This window comes from Anomaloglossus baeobatrachus, chromosome 3 (genome assembly GCF_048569485.1).
Source record: "Anomaloglossus baeobatrachus isolate aAnoBae1 chromosome 3, aAnoBae1.hap1, whole genome shotgun sequence".
Classification (NCBI taxonomy): Eukaryota; Metazoa; Chordata; class Amphibia; order Anura; family Aromobatidae; genus Anomaloglossus; species Anomaloglossus baeobatrachus.
The window spans coordinates 429,858,196-429,881,722 of NC_134355.1; the positions used below are offsets into that span (position 1 = coordinate 429,858,196).

The window sequence follows — 23,527 nt, forward strand, 5'->3', positions numbered from 1 at the left end:
CGCTTCTGCTCGCAGCATTAAGAGCGCACAGTGCAGAGAGTGGCCTAACCATGCTGCTGGTCTGAACTGTCAGGGGTTCACTCCTAAAAACCATTGGTGAGAACACCCCTTTCCGCTGCCTGTACACTTTAGATTCACTCACTCACACATTGAATTACATACTTTATTCGACCGGGTTTACATGTTTAATCTCACAGCTGTCGGACACCTACAATGTATTGGAATCTAACATGTTTTATCCCTTCCTCCAGAGTATACCTTTTAGAATAGTCGGGGGTGGGGGGGGACGACATTAATAAACCTATATTGTTAGCCATGTCAGCTATGCTTCATCTCCTCTGTATTGGCGCCTTTAGGTCCCTTTCATTCTGGACCATCTGATCGTAGCCTCCCTAGCGTTGTATTCTGATCATAGCCTCCCTAGCGTTGTGTTCTGATCGTAGCCTCCCTAGCGTTGTGTTCTGATCGTAGCCTCCCTAGCGTTGTGTTCTGATCGTAGCCTCCCTAGCGTTGTATTCTGATCGTAGCCTCCCTAGCGTTGCGTTCTGAGCGTAGCCTCCCTAGCGTTGCATTCTGATCGTAGCCTCTCTAGCGTTGCGTTCTGATCGTAGCCTCCCTAGCATTGCATTCTGATCGTAGCCTCCCTGGCGTTGTATTCTGATCGTAGCCTCCCTAGCGTTGTGTTCTGATCGTAGCCTCCCTAGCGTTGTGTTCTGAGCGTAGCCTCCCTAGCGTTGTGTTCTGATCGTAGCCTCCCTAGCGTTGTGTTCTGATCGTAGCCTCCCTAGCGTTGTGTTCTGATCGTAGCCTCCCTAGCGTTGTGTTCTGATCGTAGCCTCCCTAGCGTTGTGTTCTGATCGTAGCCTCCCTAGCGTTGTGTTCTGATCGTAGCCTCCCTAGCGTTGTGTTCTGATCGTAGCCTCCCTAGCGTTGTGTTCTGATCGTAGCCTCCCTAGCGTTGTGTTCTGATCGTAGCCTCCCTAGCGTTGTGTTCTGATCGTAGCCTCCCTAGCGTTGTGTTCTGAGCGTAGCCTCCCTAGCGTTGTGTTCTGAGCGTAGCCTCCCTAGCGTTGTGTTCTGAGCGTAGCCTCCCTAGCGTTGTGTTCTGATCGTAGCCTCCCTAGCGTTGTGTTCTGATCGTAGCCTCCCTAGCGTTGTGTTCTGATCGTAGCCTCCCTAGCGTTGTGTTCTGATCGTAGCCTCCCTAGCGTTGTGTTCTGATCGTAGCCTCCCTAGCGTTGTGTTCTGATCGTAGCCTCCCTAGCGTTGTGTTCTGATCGTAGCCTCCCTAGCGTTGTGTTCTGATCATACGCCTTTTAATCTAACAATGTTTCTAATGGTATTTTTTCTACCTCCTCATTAATCTATACTTCCACCTATTAGAAGTGCAGTTTTTCCTCCATCAGAATGGATTAGCGGCACTGCTTTAGCTTTACAACCAGTATCGTTTTATTGTCTTAACAGCAGTAATTACAATCTGACCGTGCGCTGAACAAGAACATAATGTCTTTTCTTAGCCACTGTTATGTTCACGAGACGTCAGCTTCATGCAACATGGATGCTTTATAGACCGGTTACCCTGTTCAAAGTCCTTTTTATTGCAGAGAAACGCCGGTTGTGGTTCTGTTATGCCTTACAGCAGCCGTCATATACTAAGCCCGCCATCTCGGTTTTCCGTAGGAAGTCTGATACATTTGGAGACCCTCAGATTGTGTGTCAGATGGTTTACAGGTAGAGGTTAATGTTCTGCTAGATTAATTGCTCCCCCTCCTAAAGCCAGACGTTTTATGTAAAGTGATACCGGAATGTTTTTCAGCTCGCAGCTTTCCAGAGTACTTGTCTGAAAATATTATTTCAACCAATTGTCATTTGTAAGCTTCGTCTGAACTGTGTATAAATCCCAGCGATGCTCGGCAATATATCCGAGGGGGTTCCTTTTCGCCTTTTCTTCAGATGCTTGTCATATGAACATGTCCACATAGACGCTGACTTTCAGTTCAGTCGGGAACCATCCTCCATGTACAGAAGAATATTTTTACCCATAGTTAGTTTTTATAAATATACTATAACATATCGGATCAAGATAAAGACTTGCGGTTGAATTATACATAGCTCACTTGCTCATCAGTCTTTCCAGCTTCGTTTTCAGTGAGCAATAAGGTGTCCAGCAGGATAGCCGATGATTCTAGCTGGGAGTTCCTCAGCCTTAGTGGGCTCTGGTACATGACTGGATTAATCCCATTTTTCATGCCATGTTTCATGATGAGCTTTGAGTTCTCTGCCATTGAGTTCCGAAATGATATCCTACTAGAGCAGTTTCGAAGGATGCCTACTGGCCGCATGCCACGAAAGTTACACGTGATGTAACGGCCAAAGGCGTCTCTGAAAGTTTTGTTAAACAGAGTGTAGACTAAAGGGTTCACCCCAGATGACACGTATCCAACCCACACAAAGATCTCCATTAACATCTTGATTACTTCTGGATTGCAGTCATTCGGATCGCAGAGAACTGAAGCCACGTTGGTAATAAAAAATGGACACCACATAAAAACAAAGAGGAAAAAGACTATACCCAAGACTTTGGAAGCTCTTTGCTCATTAGTGATGGTCTGCATCGACTTCTTCCCTACACTGGAAAGCCTTCGAATGGGCATCTCATCACTGTTAATATGCAGTGTCCGTTCTCTTCTTTGGCCCTCTAGCATGGCAACTTTCTCTGGAGAAGAGCCAGGGGCTATATCCCTCTGGAAGACTGTTGACACTGTAGACCAGTTGAGGCGCTGAGGAGGCTTGTTCTTGATTAGGTAGGCCTTTTTTCTCAGTAAGTGAATGGTCAAGAAGTAAATGACAACCATAATAGCAAATGGGACAAAAAATGCCGCCATGGAGCCGTAAATAATAAAGTACTTGAAGTGTTCTGTCCGAACCACACAAGTGTGGTTTGTGTTGAAGATGGTCTCCGGGTCTAGGAGTCCTTGGATCGGTATGGGAACAGCAATGCCTGAAACAGAATGAAGATCATTTATTTCTTATGTAAACTTGTATGGATTCTTTTCAAGAACTGCTCTGAAGATGTTTATTTCTGTGACCATCATACACTTCTCGGTTCATAACTTCTTGACATTTACTAATGTGTTAAGATTAGTGAAAACAATAGTGCATCCTAAAATCACGCAGTGGGGTTTTCTTTAAAGGGAACCTGTCAGGGGCAATATGGCACCCATATCCACCAGCAGTTCTGGGTGCATATTGCTAATCCCTGCCTAACCGTTCCTGTATACACTAGCATAGATAAAGAGATCTTTAGAAAACATATTTCTAAAGATCTTGTATCGTATGCTAATGAACAAGGGCACTAGCCCCCTGGGCGTTAGTTCCCCTGCCAGTTGCCCCCATTAGCATGTTAGTACGCCCCTGTGGGTGTGCTAACATGCTAATGAATACGTAGCGTCACAGGATGATCTCTCACCCCTCCGACGCCATCGCGACCGACAGGGGATTTCGGCTCAGTGCACATGACCTCGGAGTTTCGGTCATACACACTATGAAGCCGGGCGTATGTGTCCTGGCTTCAAACTGAAGTAGTGCGTATGACCCAATCTCCGGGGTCATGCGCACTGAGCCGAAATCCAGCGTCGGGCGGTAATGGCAGTGGAGAGGTGAGCGAGATCTCCTCTGATGCTGCACATTCATTAGCATGTTAGCATGCCCACAGGGGTGTACTAACATGCTAATGGGGTGACTGGCCGGAGAAATAACGCCCAGGGGACTAGTCCCTGTGCTCAGCATATGATACAGGATCTCTAGAAATACTTTTTCTAAATATCCCTTTATCAATGCTAGTGTATACAGGGACGGTTAGGCAGGGGGATTAGTAATATGCACCCAGAACTGCTCGTGGTACTGGGTGCATATTGGACCTGACAGGTTCCCTTTAAGCGCTGTTTCTTCAAGTCTACAAGCACCTAATGATATCAATACCAGGACGAATGAAAAAAAAACAAAACGCTTTAAAGGATGACACTTCAAACAGGCAATAAAAACACAGCGTCAAAAACGCATAAGCTAAAAACCGGAGATGGCGCAGATATTCTGCAGCGTCAAACTCAACGGATACTAATCGTTGGAACATAGCCTTAAAACTGGAAATACCTCCTCCTCCTGCCTGACTGTATAGCCGTGGATGAGAGATGCCATCTTAAGCTCCCGGTTAGTTACATCTTTCAGAAAATGTTGATTTCCTGCCGTACAGCTGCTGCGGACTGATTACCAAAGCTTTATCATGCAAGACCCAAGTAATCTGATCATTATGCACTGTAAGCTATTTCAGGCCAGAATAAATGAAAGGAAAGTGTTTGTGATCCGTAGTGTAGGGAAGCGTGGAGATAGTTTTTCAGCATGTCCCAGTTATGCAGAGCACCTCCACAGCTGCGGGATTCAGAGGATCAGCGTGTTGTCATAGCTCTTCCAGCTAGCAGGGGCTGGAGCCCGTTCATCTACTTGCTGTGGATTAGGAGCGGAGGTTGCTCTATGTCTGACTTTGTATAACCTCCGCTTCTGTATATTAGGAAGACCTTTTAGTGAAGTAGCAAGTAAAACCCATGTTCTGTGAACATAATACGAGTTATCTAATCTTGTCCTGGCTCCTCACTCATAGCATTCAGTGAACCTCCATGTATCTGCTATTGGCCTAAAACCAGCAGTCACTTAACTTGATTAATAATGGATACCCTTAGAGCACCTTCCATCAATCGTAAACTATTCGGTGTATATTCCACTTTTCACATGCGTGTTCTATTTGCAGTTTTCATGGATAGTGCACGTACCCATTATAATAATATATGGGGTTGTTCATCATTCCATCTTTTCTTGAGGACTGTGTCTCCCAAGAAATCAGATACATGCCCGTTTATCAAAATTACCCAGGCAAGTCTATCCATCCATGAAAAATGATGGACACCATATGAATGGCATCAGCGTACAGTCAGTGTGCTATCTGTGATTAACATAGCAATGAATCGGAGAAGCTTTGTAATTTTATTTTTACATACATTCATGGTCAAAGGTTTTGGCTCCCTTGAAATAGTTCCAGAAAATGAGGTATTTATCCCAGAAAATTATTGCAATTACACATGTTTTGTTATACCCATGTTTATTTCCTTTGTGGGTATTGAAGCAACACAAAAAAACAGAGAAAAAAATGCAAATTGGACATTTAACTCACAACTCCACAAATGGGCAGGACAAAACCCTCAACTTAATATTTGGTTGCACACTCTTTGGAATAAATAACTCCAATCAATTGCTTCCTATAACCAATTTTGGACCATTCTTCCTTTGCAACCTCCTCCGGGTCTTTCATATTTGAAGGGAGCCTTCACCCAGCACCATTTCTCCACAGGTGTTCCATGGGATTTAGATCCAGACTCATTGCTGGCCACTTCCGAACTTTCCAGTGCAAATGTTTGGTGCCATTGTTATACTGGAAGACCCGTGACCTAGGAAGCAAATCCAGCTTTCTCACACTAGGCACTACATTGCGACCCAAAATGCTTTGCTGATCTTCAGATTTCATGATGCCTTGCACACAGTTAGGGCACCCAGTGGAAAAGACAGTAAAACGACCCCAAAACATCTTTGAACCTCCACCATATTTGACTGTAGGTACTGTTTTTTTGTTTTGTTTTTTTTTTTGTTTGTTTGTAGACATCATTCCACTTTTGGTAAACAGTAGAATGATGTGCTTTATCCAAAATCTCTACTTGGTCTCCTCTGTCCACAAGACACTTTATCAGAATGATTTTAGCTTGCTCACATATATTTTGGCAAACTGCAGTCTAGCTTTTTATGCCGTCCACTTCCAGGGAGATTATGTACATTGCCACAGATTGTAAACTTATTGATTATGTTGTGCACAGTGGAGAAAGAAACATGAAGATCTCTGGAGGATGGACTTGTAACTTTTGAGATTGTTGATATTTTTCAACAATTTTGGTTCTCAAGGCCTCAGACGACGGTTCTCTGCGTCTTTGTTTTCCATCCTTTAAGTGAACTTCTTCCCTTTTTATCTGGTTTCAGGTGTGATTTTAATATTGCCCACACCTGTTACTTGCCACAGGTGAGTTTGAACGAACATCACATGCTTGAAACAAAGTTATTCATCCCACAATTTTGAAAAGGTGGCAACAATTTTGTCCTGCTCATTTTTGCGGGTTGTGTGAAATTCTTTACAATTTACCTTTTTTTTTTTTTCCCTTGTGGTGCTCCAATACACACAAATGAAATAAACATTTGTATGATAAAACGTGTAATAGGAATAATTTTCTGGGAGAAATATTTCACTTTCTGGCACAATTTCAAGAGTGCAAACACTTTCAGCCATGAATGTACGTGAAAAACACTGATCAAAAGCGGACACTGGGACCATTAATGTGTATGTGAAATTCACTGACATTTTAATAAGTCAAAAATATGCAAATTGCCTCTTCGGAGAGGAAGAGGACTAGTATTCTAGTGCCACCTATTGGAAGTAGAAATCTTAAAACTTAATATTGACCCTTTAACGAGCCTTGCCACATGATTTTGGATAATAAGCTAAACCAAAAATTATATTACCAGATACAAGTTGTAGGATGTTTGCCCCTCATCAGGCAAGAAGGAGACGTGATTTGGCTGGGAGACAGACCACTGACAGGTGTCTAAGGGGTATTATTTTTTTGTGTAGAGTGCAAAGTCTAAATAAGTAGATTTATATAATGCCCCTCTTGTTTCGACCGTATATAATACACCTTTATGCCTTTTGCTGTCTGTTTCACCCTGTGGTAAACCACATTGAGCTTTGACTACTGTACACATCTTGATGGCAAACATGGCTATGGCTTACCTGCTGAAATCAGCCACACCACTGCAATCTTAATGAGCGTTTTGGCTCTGGTGTTGAATTGACTGGCTTGGATAGGTTTCTTGATGGCAATATAGCGATCTAAGGATATGGCACAAAGGTGTATAATAGATGCTGTGGAAAACAGGACATCCAGAAATAGCCAGATTGCACATAGACATTGTGGTAGTGGCCAGGCAGGTTCTGAAAAAGACAGACAGTGGTCATTGTATGTGACTTAACAGCAAAGTTTATTCAACTCGTGTAGCCAGTATCTGTGCTTAGATTTGTAGTAGCTTCACATTGTGATACACTGAACCTCTAGAGAAATAGACCTTAAAGGAGCCCTCCCGACAAACCTTTCTAAATGTGTTGTGTAAGTCCGGTGCCACACGGGGACTACTGCGATCCTCGCATGACACTCGGCTCACGCTAGCAGCACAGCAGGAGCAGAGTGTCATTGCGACTGAGGTCCGATCATGCGATTTGGACCACAGCTGCGGGGGGTGGGCCAGCGCTGAGGAGGGGAGGGAGGGATTTATCTCCCTCTCTCCGTTGCCGTCTATTGACATTCTCGCCCTGCGCTCACGGTACACCGGTGTACTACGAGTGCAGTGTGATTTTTTTTTTTTTTTTTTTTTTTTTTTTTTTTTTCCTCGCCGCATAGACTTGAACGGGTGCGAGAGAAACAAGGATCACATTCCACCTGCAGCATGCTGCGATTGTTTTCTCAGTCTGATTAGGGCTGAGAAAATAATCGCTCATGTGTGCTGGGACATAGAGTAATATTGGTCCGAGTGGAATGCAATGTTTTATCGCATTCCACTCGCTCCGATTTTCATGCCGTGTGTCTTAGGCCTAATGTAGATGTAATACTTCAGTGTTCCCTGGTTTCTAGCCTCACACTGGTCGTGTGACTTCAGTTCCGACCCGCCAGATCACTCTGGGGTTTGAGTGGAATGGTAGTCGCTTTTACAGTGTAAGCCTGTGGAGTGTATGCCCCGTCCACACAAAAACACCAGGAATTGAAGTCACGTGAGATAGACCAGTGTGGCACTGGAAACTGTGAAAGCCTGAGATCTCGAAGTACTTTAAGACCATTACATTGGACTACACACACATTTATAAAGGTTTAGGGATTGAAAGGTGTTTTTTGTAAGGGTTTTTTGTTTTTTTTTCTTTAAGCTAGGTTCCCGTCTACCTTGGAAGCTCTGTCGTAGATTCCGTCATTTTTACTGGGGATGAATAGTTCCATTAAAATGAGGATAGTCACTGAAACCTGATTTACCCCATTAAGAATCTGCGGGGTCGTCTTGGCGCCACTTGTGTATCTACAGACTGCGCTGTCCCTGGCAGGAATCCTGGTTTTCTGTTCCTAATACAGAACACACAGTGCAATGACTTTTTGACAATGTGAACCCAGCCTAAAGTATCACGTGAATAGGACTGATCTATTTGTTTTCAGTTGACGTTAAATATATGATGCCCTCTATTCCGTGTGTCCTTGTATTCTGTGGGTAACCTGTAATATGGGATACTATGTTCCTAAGATCTGAATAGTGCTTAGATTCTTAGTGGTACTTCTATATAACTGGGTAATCGGATACATATTAAAGCTAAGTAACAACCAGTCTGTGCTTAGAGGGTTCTAAAAGTATATTAAATGAAAATAATGAAACTAAAGCGTCAGAACAGGACCAGTGGGAGTTTTTTTTTTTTTTTTTTTTTTTTTTTTTTTTTTTTAGTTCCCACAATGAAATTTTGATGCTGCGTATTTTCACTGTGCAAAAAACCCCAGAAACGCTTTATCTTACTGTTTCAGCAAAGTGGAACTTCCCTGCCCACCGTACTTTTTTTTTTAATTTTTTTTTTTATTCAGCATAAATGGATCAATGTGCATTTTAAGATCCTCAACATGTAAATGTCTCTTGCGAATATGCTGAGTGTGGATTTTCCCCATAGAATTGCATTCGATGCAGAAAATCTGCAGGTAAAAATGGATAAGCGTATTGCACAAAAAAAGCATGTAATCTGAACATGGCTGTATTAAAGCTTTGTAAAAGCCAAATACCAGGAAGTATCAAAAAAACCTGTGAATATGCAAAAATATACAAAACCACAGCACCAAAACGCATGTAAAAAAAAAATTAATAAATAAACCCAAATTAAAGTAACCCTGGGTGCAAAAATGCTGCAGAAAATCTGCAACATCAAAAATTGAGCAAATACTCATCATGGGAACGCAGCCTTACTGGTTCCACCCATTTCACGCTGGGATTGCTCTCTGTCAATCACTAGCTATAGCGTTGACTGAGCATGCGCTTCCGGTTTATCAAGGATGATTTCAGAAAGCCGAGACTATTCTGGTAAAGGACCTGATTGGGGATTTTTATTTATATATTTTTTAAATCATGAACCAATATTAACCCTTTCAGTAATACTTTAGATCAAATCGACAACACCTTTAAGGTCCCACCTTACTGTAGAGTCTTTAAAGTCAATTTTATGGCCTACAAAAGTGCAACTGGTGCTGGTCCTTGGCTCGAATCACCCCAGATACTGAACGTTCTCTTCTAATAATTCAGCCATCCAATAATATCCATGATTATTTTATGTTGTATGACTTTTACTATTTTGGAGTAACTATCACATGTGGCTTAACACTAGAAGTCCCAGAAATTTCGAGCTCCCCCCTGAAGTCCCGAAAGAGGGTCAAATGACCAAATACAATAAACTGAATAGAACGAACTAGAAACTAAATGTCTAAACTCAATGGAAAACAACAACCTCCTGTGGTGCGACAGTAATGGCCTTAATTGCAGAACAAAAGACGGTGATTATAGGATGTTAGCTAAAATCCTTCAGGTCATTCGACCCGTCTCTGGGTGCCAAAGGTAGAAATGTTAAAGGACCCCTCTCTGGGACTTCTAGTGTTAGACATTGGGAACGCCGCACTGCCCTTCTGTGATTATTTGGCAATGTAAAGTGCTGTGATCCTTGAGTAGTGGGAGCAGCACAGTTTACTTCATTGTTTTATATCTTTGTTATCTTTTGGATCCCGAGAGCTGCACTTTCACGAGAGCGGCAGGAACCTGCGTTACTGATGAATAAAATGTTTGAATTAACTTGGCGTTTGTGCTTTTTATAGCTTTCAGCTAATGACACGTCCATTGATTTAAATGTGCTTTACACAATAACAGTGGCCGGTGATGGATTCTTTTTAATCATTGCTGCAATTTTTCCAGCCCTCACGGTTACAAAGAACTGGGCATGCTTTGTATTAAGAACCCTTTGCTTATTTTAGTAAGCCTGAAAGCCTGGCGCTTGGTATTATTTTATTACGGAGGGTGGTTTTCTTTTCCGTTTGTTACTTTTGTAATTAATATTTGATTTTTGCTGATTATGAGTAAATTGTATGGCCGTGATCACATTAACTGGCCTAGCAAGGATATAGATTTGTACAACTGTTTCCTGTACTTGACAAGATTGTAAACCATCTCCTTCCAAGGCGAGTAGAACCCATTTGTTTCCCTCTCTTTGAAGTTACATGTTTCTCCGCAGTGTGATGTGTAGGGGCTGCTTATGGTTGTATGTGATGGCGGAGTCTTGCTGTCTGTCCATGGCGTAAACATGCATGGGGTTTGTGTAAGGATCGCAATAGGTTTTTCTTAATGTTCAGAAGGAACTGTTGTTGTCTTAGCAAAACCCTAAAGTGCTGGGTAATCGGTGGCACCTAATTCTTGACATTCATCCTTGCCTTCTCTCTTAATGCTAATTCAAGCCTTACTTCACTCACATTTTGGAATTTCAGGGGTGACTTATGCCTGCTGAGATTTAAGAATGAAGACATGGGGTAAAGAAGTTGCACCCTCGTGGTGTGACAGCATCGAGACATTATTGAATGTTCTCAGTGAGAGGAACAAAATTATAATCTTGTGATACCTTTTAATGGCTAACTAAAATAAAGTGATGTTACAAAGCAAGCTTTCGAGACATCTCAGGTCCCTTCATCAGGCATGGTATGACAAAATATCTGAAGAAACTACAAGCAGCGAGACAGTCTTACGACCAATGACTCTTACCTAATCTAAGGATTTAAATACTTTTTTCATCCCTGGCACTAAATCCCAAGTAGATCATTATTTTAGGCTCCTAACTCTGCAGGCAGCGTTACTTGTCCTATCAATACTTTGGCAGATCTGATTGTACCCTAAGTCAGTGGGGTCCATTGGGGGCTCTTGGTGCCTTGTGGGACCTAAAAACAAGCCACGATGTGAATGTGGACAAAGCCTTACTTAACGCAGCACTTAGGCAACTTTCCTACCAGAGACGTTCACTTTGGATTTGGAGTGTTTATTGAAGAACTTGTGTGATTTACAGCATATAACACCGGTATATAACCGCACAAAAACACCACCTCAATAGTACGACTCCCGAAGGGCTCCACACTGTTTATACTTACTGAACATAATGGTGACGAGTGCGATTGGCATCACAAATATTCCAACTAGCAGATCTGCCACAGCCAGGGACATAAGGAAATAGTTAGTAGCATTTTGTAGCTTCTTCTCTAGTGAAACTGCCAAGATCACCAGGATGTTGCCTCCGATGGTAGGCACAATAACCATAAGCGTTAGGAGGGCCAGCCAGCACTTCGGAGGTGCGGGGTCCGTCCCGGTGTTATTAACAGTATAGGAATAGTTGAACTCTAGCATTTCGTGCCAGAGAGCAGAGTTGTGAAAGATTCCAGGTATCCTGGGGTTAGGTACAACTTCTTCATTCATGTCCCATTCACTTTGCAGTTTCTCCACAACCCATATGATTTGTGTCCATCATGGTTGTTCTTTAGGAGGTCTCCAGGTTTCTTGCCATGCCTCTGTGAATGTCCTGTTAAATCCGGGTAATGGAGAGAACAAAATGATCAATCAGTCCGTTGAGGTGTCTCCCATGTGGCACGGATGGTATAAGTCCACTTGTATCTTCCTCCAATCGCCAGTCTTCGCACTCTTCTCCTACCTCACCAGGAGTGTCTCGATTTTTGTATGTGTGGGAGGTGTTTGCTTAACCCCATAGATGCCAAAGGTATTTCTTGGTGATTTAATAATCTTCTTGGATGTAAAGCAGTCAACCCCTCTTGTTGGGATAGTAATATATATGTATATATGCATGAAGCTTGGTAAAATGTTCTCATCTATTCTTTTTAATACCATTTAAATGCCATTGTCTGCCTTTGTAATGAGGGATTTGGTTCATTTATACCCATCTGTTTGTGTGATTTTGCTCCCCCTCCTCCAGTATGGGTATTATCTGCTGGTAACTCTTCATCAAGCTTTAACTCTTCGTATTGATCTCTCCCCCTGCCCTTTGTATGTAGGGGGGATGCTCGTTGGCATTGGCAGTATATTACGTTGGATCCAAATTTCTGTAAGTTTTGTGCTCCTGTCCATTTTGTAAAGTTTGTACTCACCAGCACCATTTAGATGGGCTCTGTGAAAACTTTGGTGCTTTGTCTCATCAGTGGCGCTCCTTGCTGTGCCCTCTCCGGCTCACACATGTGATGGATGCAGTGGTCTGTAGCCAGGGATACATCGCTGGTCCACCACTCCTGTGTGCCGGCAATGCATCTGCACTTCTGACTCGGAGCAGTCGTCTCCTTAGGAGAATCTAGTGGAGGTTTACATCTGGAGGTCAGCCAGAAGCCAGACTCCTTGATTCCTTTTTTTTTTTTTTTTTTTCCTTCTTCTTCTCTCCTCCTTCCTTTTCTATTCTGTCCCTCCCACCCAGTGCAGCTGCAACCTAGGGGGCTTCACTCCCAGTTCCTTACAGACAGACCCCCAATGTATTTGTAAGACTAGCAGACCTTTAACACATTGTATACTAGCAAATGGCTTACAAGGCCCAGTCCTCTAATTAAAACCATAAATGTTTTGTAGTTTTATGTTGTTTTGTTGCTTTTGGATGGAATAGACTATATTTGTTTACAGTGATTTTTTTTTTTCCGAGGGATTCTCTCGCTCTGTCACCTATTTACTATACGTCAGCTATCCTTAAAATCACAGCGTGCGTTGTATAAAGGATGAGTAGCTTTCCACGAGCTGAAATGTGAGGAGACAAGTTGTTTTGTGATTACCGGGGTCCGCACCTTTTGGACCATATGAATCTCGTTGTGTATGAGGAACCAGAGTCTGGAGAATTTCACGGCAGATATTGTATACACAGGACGAGGCGTGCATATACCTCTCCAAGCAAAAGCCACTTCTTTCCCCCTTTATAACTACAGAGACACTTCCCACACATTAACCCCCTGGTGACCTCCTTAATCCCAAGAAAATGTTAAACCTGTGAATGCCTCCCTATATATTCCTCATTCTGTAGGAAGTCCCAGGATTTTTCTCTCCAATCTTTGTGGAACGTGTAGTTTGTTTTTTTTGTTTTTTTTTCTTCTTTCATTTCACAATAAAATCTCACTAAAGTAAGAAAAAAAGAATAGAGCAACACTTTTATCCTCATGACTCTAGATCTGGATTTCAGACTGATAAAACCAATTTATTACATATTTCTCTGGAGGCTTTACATTGGCTCCCTGCGGCACTTGGAATAGATCAGCCGTGCTCCTGTGACCGCTGCTCCATTCACGCTCTATGGGGCCACTGAGTGTTGTGCTTGGCTTTTTCTAGCAGCCCCCATAAAGAATGAATGGAGTCGCTGTCAGGCATCTGATCGTTTTTGAACTGATATAAAAGTGCCTTAAATGTTTTCCGTTCTACCGATCGGTGTGTGTCCCAGCGGTTACACCCAAACCAATCATTAAGATTTTCAGCAGACAATGCCTTTATGTGATTTCTTTCTTGTCATGCAATCCAATATCCCCTCAGACTCTCCCCCCCCCTTCTCCCCCTCCCTTCTGCTGTCCCTCCCTTCTGCTGTCCCTCCCTTCTGCTGTCCCTCCCTTCTGCTGTCCCCCTTCTGCTCCCAGCCCCCTCTTCTTCCCACCCCCCTCTTCTTCCCACCCCCCTCTTCTTCCCACCCCCCTCTTCTTCCCACCCCCCTCTTCTTCCCACCCCCCTCTTCTTCCCACCCCCCTCTTCTTCCCACCCCCCTCTTCTTCCCACCCCCCTCTTCTTCCCACCCCTTCACTCCCCCTCTTCTCCCCCCCTTTCTCCCCCTTCTAACCCCCTCTCTCCCCTCCCTCTCTCCCCTCCCTCTCTCCCCTCCCTCTCTCCCCTCCCTCTCTCTCCCCTCCCTCTCTCTCCCCTCCCTCTCTCTCCCCTCCCTCTCTCTCCCCTCCCTCTCTCTCCCCTCCCTCTCTCTCCCCTCCCTCTCTCTCCCCTCCCTCTCTCTCCCCTCCCTCTCTCTCCCCTCCCTCTCTCTCCCCTCCCTCTCTCTCCCCTCCCTCTCTCTCCCCTCCCTCTCTCTCCCCTCCCTCTCTCTCCCCTCCCTCTCTCTCCCCTCCCTCTCTCTCCCCTCCCCTCTCTCTCCCCTCCCTCTCTCTCCCCTCCCTCTCTCTCCCCTCCCTCTCTCTCCCCTCCCTCTCTCTCCCCTCCCTCTCTCTCCCCTCCCTCTCTCTCCCCTCCCTCTCTCTCCCCTCCCTCTCTCTCCCCTCCCTCTCTCTTCTCTCTCCCCTCCCTCTCTCTCCCCTCCCTCTCTCCCCTCCCCTCTCTCCCCTCCCTCTCTCTCCCCTCCCTCTCTCTCCCCTCCCTCTCTCTCCCCTCCCTCTCTCTCCCCTCCCTCTCTCTCCCCTCCCTCTCTCTCCCCTCCCTCTCTCTCCCCTCCCTCTCTCTCCCCTCCCTCTCTCTCCCCTCCCTCTCTCTCCCCTCCCTCTCTCTCCCCTCCCTCTCTCTCCCCTCCCTCTCTCTCCCCCTCCCTCTCTCTCCCCTCCCTCTCTGTCTCCCCCCTCCCTCTCTGTCTCCCCCCTCCCTCTCTGTCTCCCCCCTCCCTCTCTCTCCCCCTCCCTCTCTCTCTCCCCCCTCCCTCTCTCTCTCCCCCCTCCCTCTCTCTCTCCCCCCTCCCTCTCTCTCTCCCCCCTCCCTCTCTCTCTCCCCCCTCCCTCTCTCTCTCCCCCCTCCCTCTCTCTCTCCCCCCTCCCTCTCTCTCTCCCCCCTCCCTCTCTCTCTCCCCCCTCCCTCTCTCTCTCCCCCCTCCCTCTCTCTCTCCCCCCTCCCTCTCTCTCTCCCCCCTCCCTCTCTCTCTCCCCCCTCCCTCTCTCTCTCCCCCCTCCCTCTCTCTCTCCCCCCTCCCTCTCTCTCTCCCCCCTCCCTCTCTCTCTCCCCCCTCCCTCTCTCTCTCCCCCCTCCCTCTCTCTCTCCCCCCTCCCTCTCTCTCTCCCCCCTCCCTCTCTCTCTCCCCCCTCCCCCCCCTCTCTCTCTCCCCCCTCCCTCTCTCTCTCCCCCCTCCCCCCTCTCTCCCCCTCCCCCCTCTCTCTTCCCCCCTCCCCCCTCTCTCTTCCCCCCTCCCCCCTCTCTCTTCCCCCCTCCCCCCTCTCTCTTCCCCCCTCCCCCCTCTCTCTTCCCCCCTCCCCCCTCTCTCTTCCCCCCTCCCCCCTCTCTCTTTCCCCCCTCCCCCCTCTCTCTTTCCCCCCTCCCCCCTCTCTCTTCCCCCCTCTCTCTCTCCCCTCCCTCTCTCTCTCTCTCTCTCCCCTCACTCTCTCTCTCTCTCCCCTCACTCTCTCTCTCTCTCTCCCCTCACTCTCTCTCTCTCTCTCCCCTCACTCTCTCTCTCTCTCCCCTCACTTCTCATCTTTATGATCTTGGACGTACCTGTAGATCAGAGGGGATTAACCATTCTCCGGCGTAGATCTCTCTCTCTCTCTCCCCTCACTCACTCTCTCTCTCTCTCCCCTCACTTCTCATCTTTATGATCTTGGACGTACCTGTAGATCAGAGGGGATTAACCATTCTCCGGCGTAGAGCGTGTCATTCCCCGTTGCCATCAGCAGCCCTGTGACGCGATTATGAGGTGCCGATGGGTTGTCTGGACAGCCGGGGTTCAGCTGATGACTCCTGCATCTGTCATGACATAGTTAAGTGATGGGGGGTACAAACTTAAGTTCAAATACCCACCTTTTGCCCCATTGAAAATAAAACCATAATAAAAAAATAAACACATTTGGTATCTCCGCTTGAGAAATGCACGATATATGAAAATATCAAATCAAGTAATCTGATTGATAAAGGGGCGTAGTGAGAAAAAAATCAAAATGCCATAATTATGGGGGTTTTTTTTTGTCGCAGAGGTGATCAAAACATTGCATTTAACCAACAATGGTATAATTAACCTCATAACGACGGCCGTACGACTTAAAGCGGCGTCAAAACAGGGTACTTATTCTGTTCCGCCGCTTTAAAGCGGCGGCCCGAAAAAAACCCTGTAGCGCCCCCCAGCGACTGAAAATCTCGGGGGTTTCAGTTACCGGGGGTAGCTGAGACCCCCCAGATTATGAATCGGGGTGGTTTTTTTTGGACCCCGATCATGTGATCGGCGGTATACACCGTATACCGACGAACACATGAAAAAAAAAAAATGGCCGGTAAAACTGATTTTTTTCATCTGACATGATCAAACATGTCAGATGAGAAAGAAATATAAACCCCTAGTGCCCCCCAAAGCCCCCGGTACCGGAGAGTCCCCCCCCCACCCCTACCCCCCCTCCGGAGCAGTCAAAATGGCGCCGAAGCGCACAGAAAACTGCCGCCGGCGCCGGCTCTGCATTCATTTCCCTCCGATCTGAAATGATCAAACATTTCAGATCGGAGGGAAATGTCCTCCCCCTGACCCCTCCTCCGGTCCACCGGAGCCTTCTGGTCCACCGGAGCCCCTCCGGTTCTCCAGAGCCGCCCCCCTTCCCCCCTCCGAAGCACGCAAGATTGCGGCGCGCAGCGCACAGCGCGTGGCTGCATTCATTCTGCTCTTTCTGCTGCATGTGACACGTCACATGTGGCAGAAAAGTCGACCCCAGGTTCCCCCGTCAGCCCTCGGTCAGCCCCCGGTCAGCCCCGTTACCTGGCTGCTGCTCCGTCCCCCGCGATCACTCCGCCTCCTAGAAAGCTGGCGGCGCATGCGCAGACAGCGGCTGTCAGCTGGATCCTTGCAAGCAGGGACGCTGACCTCGCTGCTGCGCTGTGGACCGGGGGAGAGTGAGTGCAGTAATCTGCAGCCACACTCCTCACATGGAGAGCCTGCTGTTCTAGAATATGGGGAGTACGTTCTGTGAGCGTGCCCCTCATAGTCTGGAATGAGGTTATTGCAGGTCACTCTGCCCTAGGTTGGACCGGGGCAGTGTGAGTGCAGTATTCTCAGATTACTGCACCCACACTGCTCATGGAGAGCTTGCTCTTCCAGAAAATGGGGGATACGTTCCCTGAACGTGCCCCCCATATTCTAGAAGGTCCAGAGTCGCCGAGGGACCTCCAAAATGGATTACAGCGACTGAAATTTATTTTCAATAAATTTGTGAAAAAGGAATGTTTCGGGAGTTTTTTTTTTCAAATAAATTTTTTTTTTGTCTTTATTTTTTTCTATTACTGACTGGGTTAGTGATGTCGGGTATCTGTCTAGATGCCGTGACATCACTAACCCCAGGGCTTGATGCCAGGTGACATTACAGCTGGTATCAACTCCGTATATTACCCCGTTTGCCACCGCACCAGGGCGTGGGATGAGCTGGAGCGAAGCGCCAGGATTGGCGCATCCAATGGATGCGCCACTTCTGGGGCGGCTGCGGCCTGCTATTTTTAGGCTGGGAAGAGTCCAATAACCATGGCTCTTCCCACCCTGAGAATACCAGACCCCAGCTGTCCGCTTCACCTTGGCTGGTGATCTAATTTGGGGAGGACCCCACGTTTTGTTTTTTTGTTGTTTTTTTTTTTAAAAAACGCCTGGGGAGCCCTCCAAATTGATCACCAGCCAAGGTGAAGCTGTCAGCTGTGGTTTGCAGGCTACAGCTGTCTGCTTTACCCTAGCTGGCTATCAAAAATAGGGGGGACCCCACGTCGTTTATTTTAATTATTAATTTTTTGGGGGCTAAATACAAGGCTAGGCACCCTTTAGTGCCACATGAAAGGCACTAAAGGGCGCCAGTTTAGAATATGCAGGGGGTGGGATGTTATATATGTTTGACATCTATCCATTCATACATCGTAGCATTTTAGGCTATATGTGCCCACAATCAGGGTTTGCAGCGTTTTGGGCGCAGAGTGTTTTCCCTGCATCCATAGCGCTGCATTGTGCAGTAGAAGCACAGTGGAAGGATTTTTAGAAATTCTATGCCCAATGTGCTTCTTTTCTCCACGGCATAAACCGACCTGTGGTGCAGCTTCCCGAGCCTCAGCATGTCAGTTTATGCTGCGGAAACAAGAGTGTTCTCTACAGGTAGCATAGAGCTCCACAGCAGCCTGAACCCAAATCGTGGGCATGGGCAGCTGCGTTCTCCCGTGGACAACACTCACATCTCTGCAGGAAGGCTGGCACTGTGTACTAGACGCCGTGTCGCTGGATCATGGCCACATAGCCTAAAAGTGAGAAATTTGTTGCTACAGCAACATTTTTGTGAAGTACCTGTGGATTCAAAATGCTTACTATACTCCTGAATAAAATCCAGTTTCCAAAATTGGGTCACTTGTGGGGGGTTTCTGCTGTATAGGTACCCAAGGGGCCCTGCTAATGTGACATGGTGCCCGCAATTTATTTCAACTTTTCCAGAATTCAAATGGTGCTCCTTCCATTCCAAGCCCTCCCATTTATCCAAACAGAGGTTTTTGGCCACATGTGGGGTATCCCTGTGCTCATAAGACATTGGATAACAACCTGTGGGGTCCACGGTTTGTTGTTGCCTCTTAAAAAAGTAAGAAATATGATGCTAAAGCAACATTTTTGTGAAAAAAATGAAAATTAATATGGCAACCTAACCTTATCAAATTCTGTGAAGTACTCTTGGATTCAAACTGCTCAATATACACCTAGATAAAAGCCTTGAGGTGTCTTGTTTCCAGAATGGGGTCACTTGTGGGAAACCTTCACTGTTTAGGCACTTTAGGGGCTTTCCAAATGCAACATAGCGTCCGCTAATGATTCCAGCCAATTGTGCAGTCAAATGGCGCTCCTTCCCTTCCGAGCCCTGCTGTGCACCCAAACAGTTGATTTTCACCACACATAAGGTATCAGCATACTCAGGAGAAATTGCACAATAAATTTTATGCTGAATTTTTTCCTTTTACACTTGTAAAAAAAAAAAGCTACCTGGTTGAAGTAACAATTTTGTGGTAAAATTTTATTTTTTTTATTTTCATGGCTCATTGTTATAAAATTCTGTGAAGCACCTGAGGGTTCAGGGTACTCACCAAACATCTAGATAAATTCCTTCAGGGGTCTATTTTCCAAAATGGGGCCACATGTTGGGGAGCTTCACTGTATAGACACCTCAGGGGCTCTCCTAATGCAACATAGCGTCCGCTATTGATTCCAGCCATTTTTGCAGTCAAATGGCGCTCCTTCCCTTCCGAGCCCTGTCATGCGCCCAAACAGTTGATTTCCACCACATATAAGGTATCACCAAACTCAGGAAAAATTGCACAATAAATTTCATGGTGATTTTTTTCCTGTTACCCTTGTGAAAAAAAAAAGCTACCTGGTTGAAATAACAATTTTGTGGTAAAATTTTATTTTTTTATTTTCATGGCTCAACGTTATAAAATTCTGTGAAGCACCTGGGGGTTCAGGGTACTCACCAAACATCTAGATAAATTCCTTGAGGGGCCTAGTTTCCAAAATGGGGTCACTTGTGCGGGGTTTCTGCTGTTTAGGTACCTTAGGGGACCTCCAAATGCGACATGGTGCCCGCAATCTTTTTCAGCCAAATTTCCTTTCCAAAATTCAAATATTGCTCCTTCTGTTCCGAGCCCTCCCATTTGTCCAAACAGAGGTTTCTGACCACATGTGGGGTATCGGCGCGCTCATAAGAAAGTGGGGAACAAGTTTTGGGGTCCATTTTGTTGTGGTGTTTCTTCTAAAAGTGAATAAATTTGGGTTAGAGCAACATTTTTAGGTAAAATTTAATTTTTGCTTTTTTTCATTCCACATTGCTTTTGTTCATGTGAAGCACCTGAAGGGTTAATAAACTTCTTGAATGCGGTTTTGAGTACTTTGGGGGGTGCAGTTTTTAGAATGGTGTCACTTTTGGGTATTTTCTGTCATCTAGGCCTATCAAAGTCACTTCAAATGTGATGTGGTCCCTAAAAAAATGGTTTTGTAAATTTTGATGTAAAAATAAGAAATCGCTGATAAACTTTGAACCCTTCTAACTTCCTAACAAAAAAAAATTTTGTTTCCAAAATTGTGCTGATGTAAAGTAGACATGTGGGAAATGTTATTTATTAACTATTTTGTGTCACAGAAATCTCTAGTTTAACGGTATAAAAATTCAAAATTTTTGCCAAAATTCAATTTTTTTCATAAACGCAAAAAATATTGTCCTAAATTTGGTACTAACATGAAGTCCAATATGTGCCGAAAAAACAATCTCAAAATCACCAGGATCCGTTGAAGCGTTCCAGAGTTATAACCTCATGAAGTGACACTGGTCAGAATTGCAAAATTTGGTCTGGTCATTAAGGTGAAAATTAGCTCCGTCACTAAGGGGTTAAAACACCAGTTCAAAACACAAAACATAAGCCATCACTGAGCCCCAGATCCTGAAAAATGAGAACACTACAGGCCTCAGAAAATAGCGACAAAAGAGCAATACACACACACACACACACACACACACACACACACACACACACACACACACACACACACACACACACACACACACACACACACACACTTACTTTTCAGTAATTTTTTTCACCACTTAAATCTCGCACTGACCTGGGGAATCATAATGCCAGGTGAGTTTTACCATATAGTGAACATGATAAATAATTGAAATTAAAAAAAAAATGGTGGCATTGCACTTTTTTTTGCAATTTCACCGCATTCGGATTTTTTCCCCCCCGTTTTCCAGTACAATATGGGGTAGAATGAATGATGTCAATCCAAAGTGCAACTCGTCCCACAAAAAACAAGCCCTCGTACAGCTATATTGACAAAAAATAAAGTTTTGGCTCTGGGGAGAAGAGGAAAAAACGAAAGCTAGAAATCGGCGAATGATGAAGGGGTTAATCAATTATGTTTAAGACGATTATATGCTGATTAAGATCTTCGATGTATGTAGACGGTCTGTTCTTTGTAAACCAAACCCCACTTTCTGAAAGTGAAGAATTGCTTTCCTCTCTGCCCTTTAATTTGTGCTGCATCTTACCTCTTCTAGTCTTGTGGTTTCTGATGGCACAATTTCTCCCCATATCTAGTTCATTATGTAAGAGGATCCCCACCGGGGCCGGATCCCCTCCACCCCCTGCCGAGCACCATGTTCTTTTCCTGGCTTGGGCTGACACTGTATATTTTTTTGTACAGTTGTGAACACAAACACAATCAGCGCTGTAATAATGTATTGCATTCTCGCAGTCTATCAAATGTTGGGTGGTAACGAGGGGAGGGGGGTGTAACCTCTGCTGGAATCCAAGGGAATTAGTGAGTGTTAGTAAGTGTTGAAATGTTTCTTCACAGACTCAAAGTACAGTCTGTTATAGAAGTAACTCCCGTATTCTTCCCCTGAGGTGTGTAGTCTGTTTATTCGCAGTGTATTTATGCAGAAATGCCACCAGGATAAACATTAGTACATTTTTCTATTAATGTTTGAGCAAGAAGCAGTCTCGAAAAAAAACATTTGCTTTATGTGGCACCATTAGGGTATGTTCACACGTGGCTGTTTTGCTGCGTTTTTTTTTTATGCAGCATATTTGGTGGAAATAATTTGCAGCGTTTTACAGTAGAAGTATAATCAATGACTAGTGATGGGCTTATCCGGACTGTAAAAGATCGGATCCGTGTGGGTTAAAAAGTACCTGAGCATCGACCCCCGGGCCTGGGGTTCTCGGGGAACTCCAGGTAATGTTCTGGGTTCGGTAACTTGGGTAATTAAAAAAAAAAAATAAAGGAAAGAAAGGGGAAAGCAGGTGCACTATACTAACTGAGTCTCCGGCGCACCTGTACACTGTTTCCGGGTTGCTCATACTACTTCCAGGGCCGGTCATCTTCCCCCGCCCACTGGCAGTCCAAGCATCTCTTGTTGTAGTCAGGCCCGCCCCCCACTCTGTGTGACAGCATGTCTGACTGCTTTCAATCAGAGGCACTGTCTGTGTGTGCATCTCTATTGGTTTAAAATAATACATAAATTGGCGTATGGTCCCCCTCATATTATGATACCCAGCAATGATAAAGCATATGGCTACAGGCTGCAGCCCCCAGCCATGCTCTTATTTTGGCTGTGTATCAAAATAAGAGGGACCACATGCAGCTTTTTAAAAATTATTTAGAGAAATAATTAAAAAAAAAAACAAAAAAAACAAAAACGGTGTGCAGCCCCTCCACATTTTGATACCCACGCATGATAAAGCTGACAGCTGGGTACTAGTATTCTCAGGCTGGGAAAACCTATGGTTATTGGGCCCTCCCAGCCTAAAAATAGCAGCCTGCAGCTGCCCAGGATTGTTACATCCATTAGATGCGACAACCCCAGAACTTTTTCTGGCTCATCCCGATTGCCCTGGTGCAATTGCAATTAGGTAAGAAGGGGTTAATGACAGCTCACAGCTGCCACTAAGGCCTAGATTAGTAATGGGAGGTGTCTGAAACCCCCCTCCATTACTAATCTGTATGTGAGAAGAAATGAACACAAACTCCGAAAAAATCCTTTATTTTAAATATAATACAAAACAAGCACCCTCTTTCACCTCCTGGCAAAAAATCGTATCAATACTGCATCATATCACATGTGGTTTTGATGCGATTTTTATTTTTTTTTTTTGCCAGGAGGTATAGATTGGGTGCCAAAAAAAAATTCACGGTTTCCTGATAAGAGATACAGGTCTTGGAGTTTGATGAGGTTACCTGCGATCACAGGTGGAGAACCATAGGAACCTCAAGCTGTGACTGCAAATAAATTGAGTGACGTCACCGCTCATCGCTGCAGATCAGTCTCTGCCTGAAGCTCACAGCGGGTGGTTATGTTCTATGCACATGTGCTCTGCCTTCAGTAACGTAGCAGAGCTGCAATCGTCGTGAAACCTCGTGTGCATTACGTCGGACCTGGGTGTTTTAGTAGTTAATAAAAGTAGTGAAAGAGGGTGCTTTTTTGTTTTTGGTTTTTTTTGTTTTTTGTTTTTTATTTAAAATCAAGGATTTTTTCTGTTTTTAATTTTTCTTTTCACTTACAGATTAGTAATGGGAGGCATCTGAGACCCCCCCTGTCACGAACCACCGGGGGGGGCACTCAGAAATCCCCCGCGCTGGCTACCAGTACGTCACAATCGGGGGGTAACAAGTGGGGGTCACCCCTCCTTTATACCTCCCGACCGACAGACAGAGCACGTGACGCGCTCTCTAGCGCCCCTCTTATAGTCAGGCCAATTATGGAATTGCCCGACAATAAGCAAGGAGGCCGCTATACTACTTATGCCGATTATTGAAGGGTCCCCGGTGAGAGTAGGGTATATATTCCCCCGACCTCCGCGGGCGGAATATATAAAACCTCCCCGAATCTCACTG

The 23,527-nt window shown here is 45.3% G+C and overlaps 2 protein-coding genes across 3 annotated transcripts in view; one reads left to right on the forward strand and one right to left on the reverse strand.

The window, feature by feature from the left end:
* Nucleotides 1-23,527, forward strand: part of PSMD1 (proteasome 26S subunit, non-ATPase 1) — a 201,458-nt gene that overhangs the window by 118,800 nt on the left and 59,131 nt on the right. The gene's annotated exons all lie outside the window — the stretch shown is intronic.
* Nucleotides 1,461-12,539, reverse strand: HTR2B (5-hydroxytryptamine receptor 2B). Of its 2 annotated transcripts, XM_075338489.1 has the most exons (3): nt 11,343-12,539; nt 6,884-7,084; nt 1,461-3,001 (listed from the first exon to the last, which is right to left on the reverse strand). In XM_075338489.1, the coding sequence occupies exons 1-3, from the start codon at nt 11,662-11,664 to the stop codon at nt 2,103-2,105; spliced, it is 1,422 nt and encodes a 473-aa protein (XP_075194604.1). In that variant the 5' UTR covers nt 11,665-12,539; the 3' UTR covers nt 1,461-2,102. The 2 variants fall into 2 exon arrangements, with proteins under 2 accessions (XP_075194604.1, XP_075194605.1); XM_075338490.1 differs by lacking the exon at nt 6,884-7,084.

Excerpts from the sequence above, each read along its gene's own strand:
- HTR2B (XM_075338489.1), bottom strand. The coding sequence starts at position 11,664 with ATGAATGAAGAAGTTGTACCTAACCCCAGGATACCTGGAATCTTTCAC. Across the intron at positions 7,085-11,342 it reads ACTCGTCACCATTATGTTCA|AACCTGCCTGGCCACTACCA; the intron begins GTAAGTATAAAC and ends TGTCTTTTTCAG. Across the intron at positions 3,002-6,883 it reads GGTGTGGCTGATTTCAGCAG|GCATTGCTGTTCCCATACCG; the intron begins GTAAGCCATAGC and ends ATTCTGTTTCAG.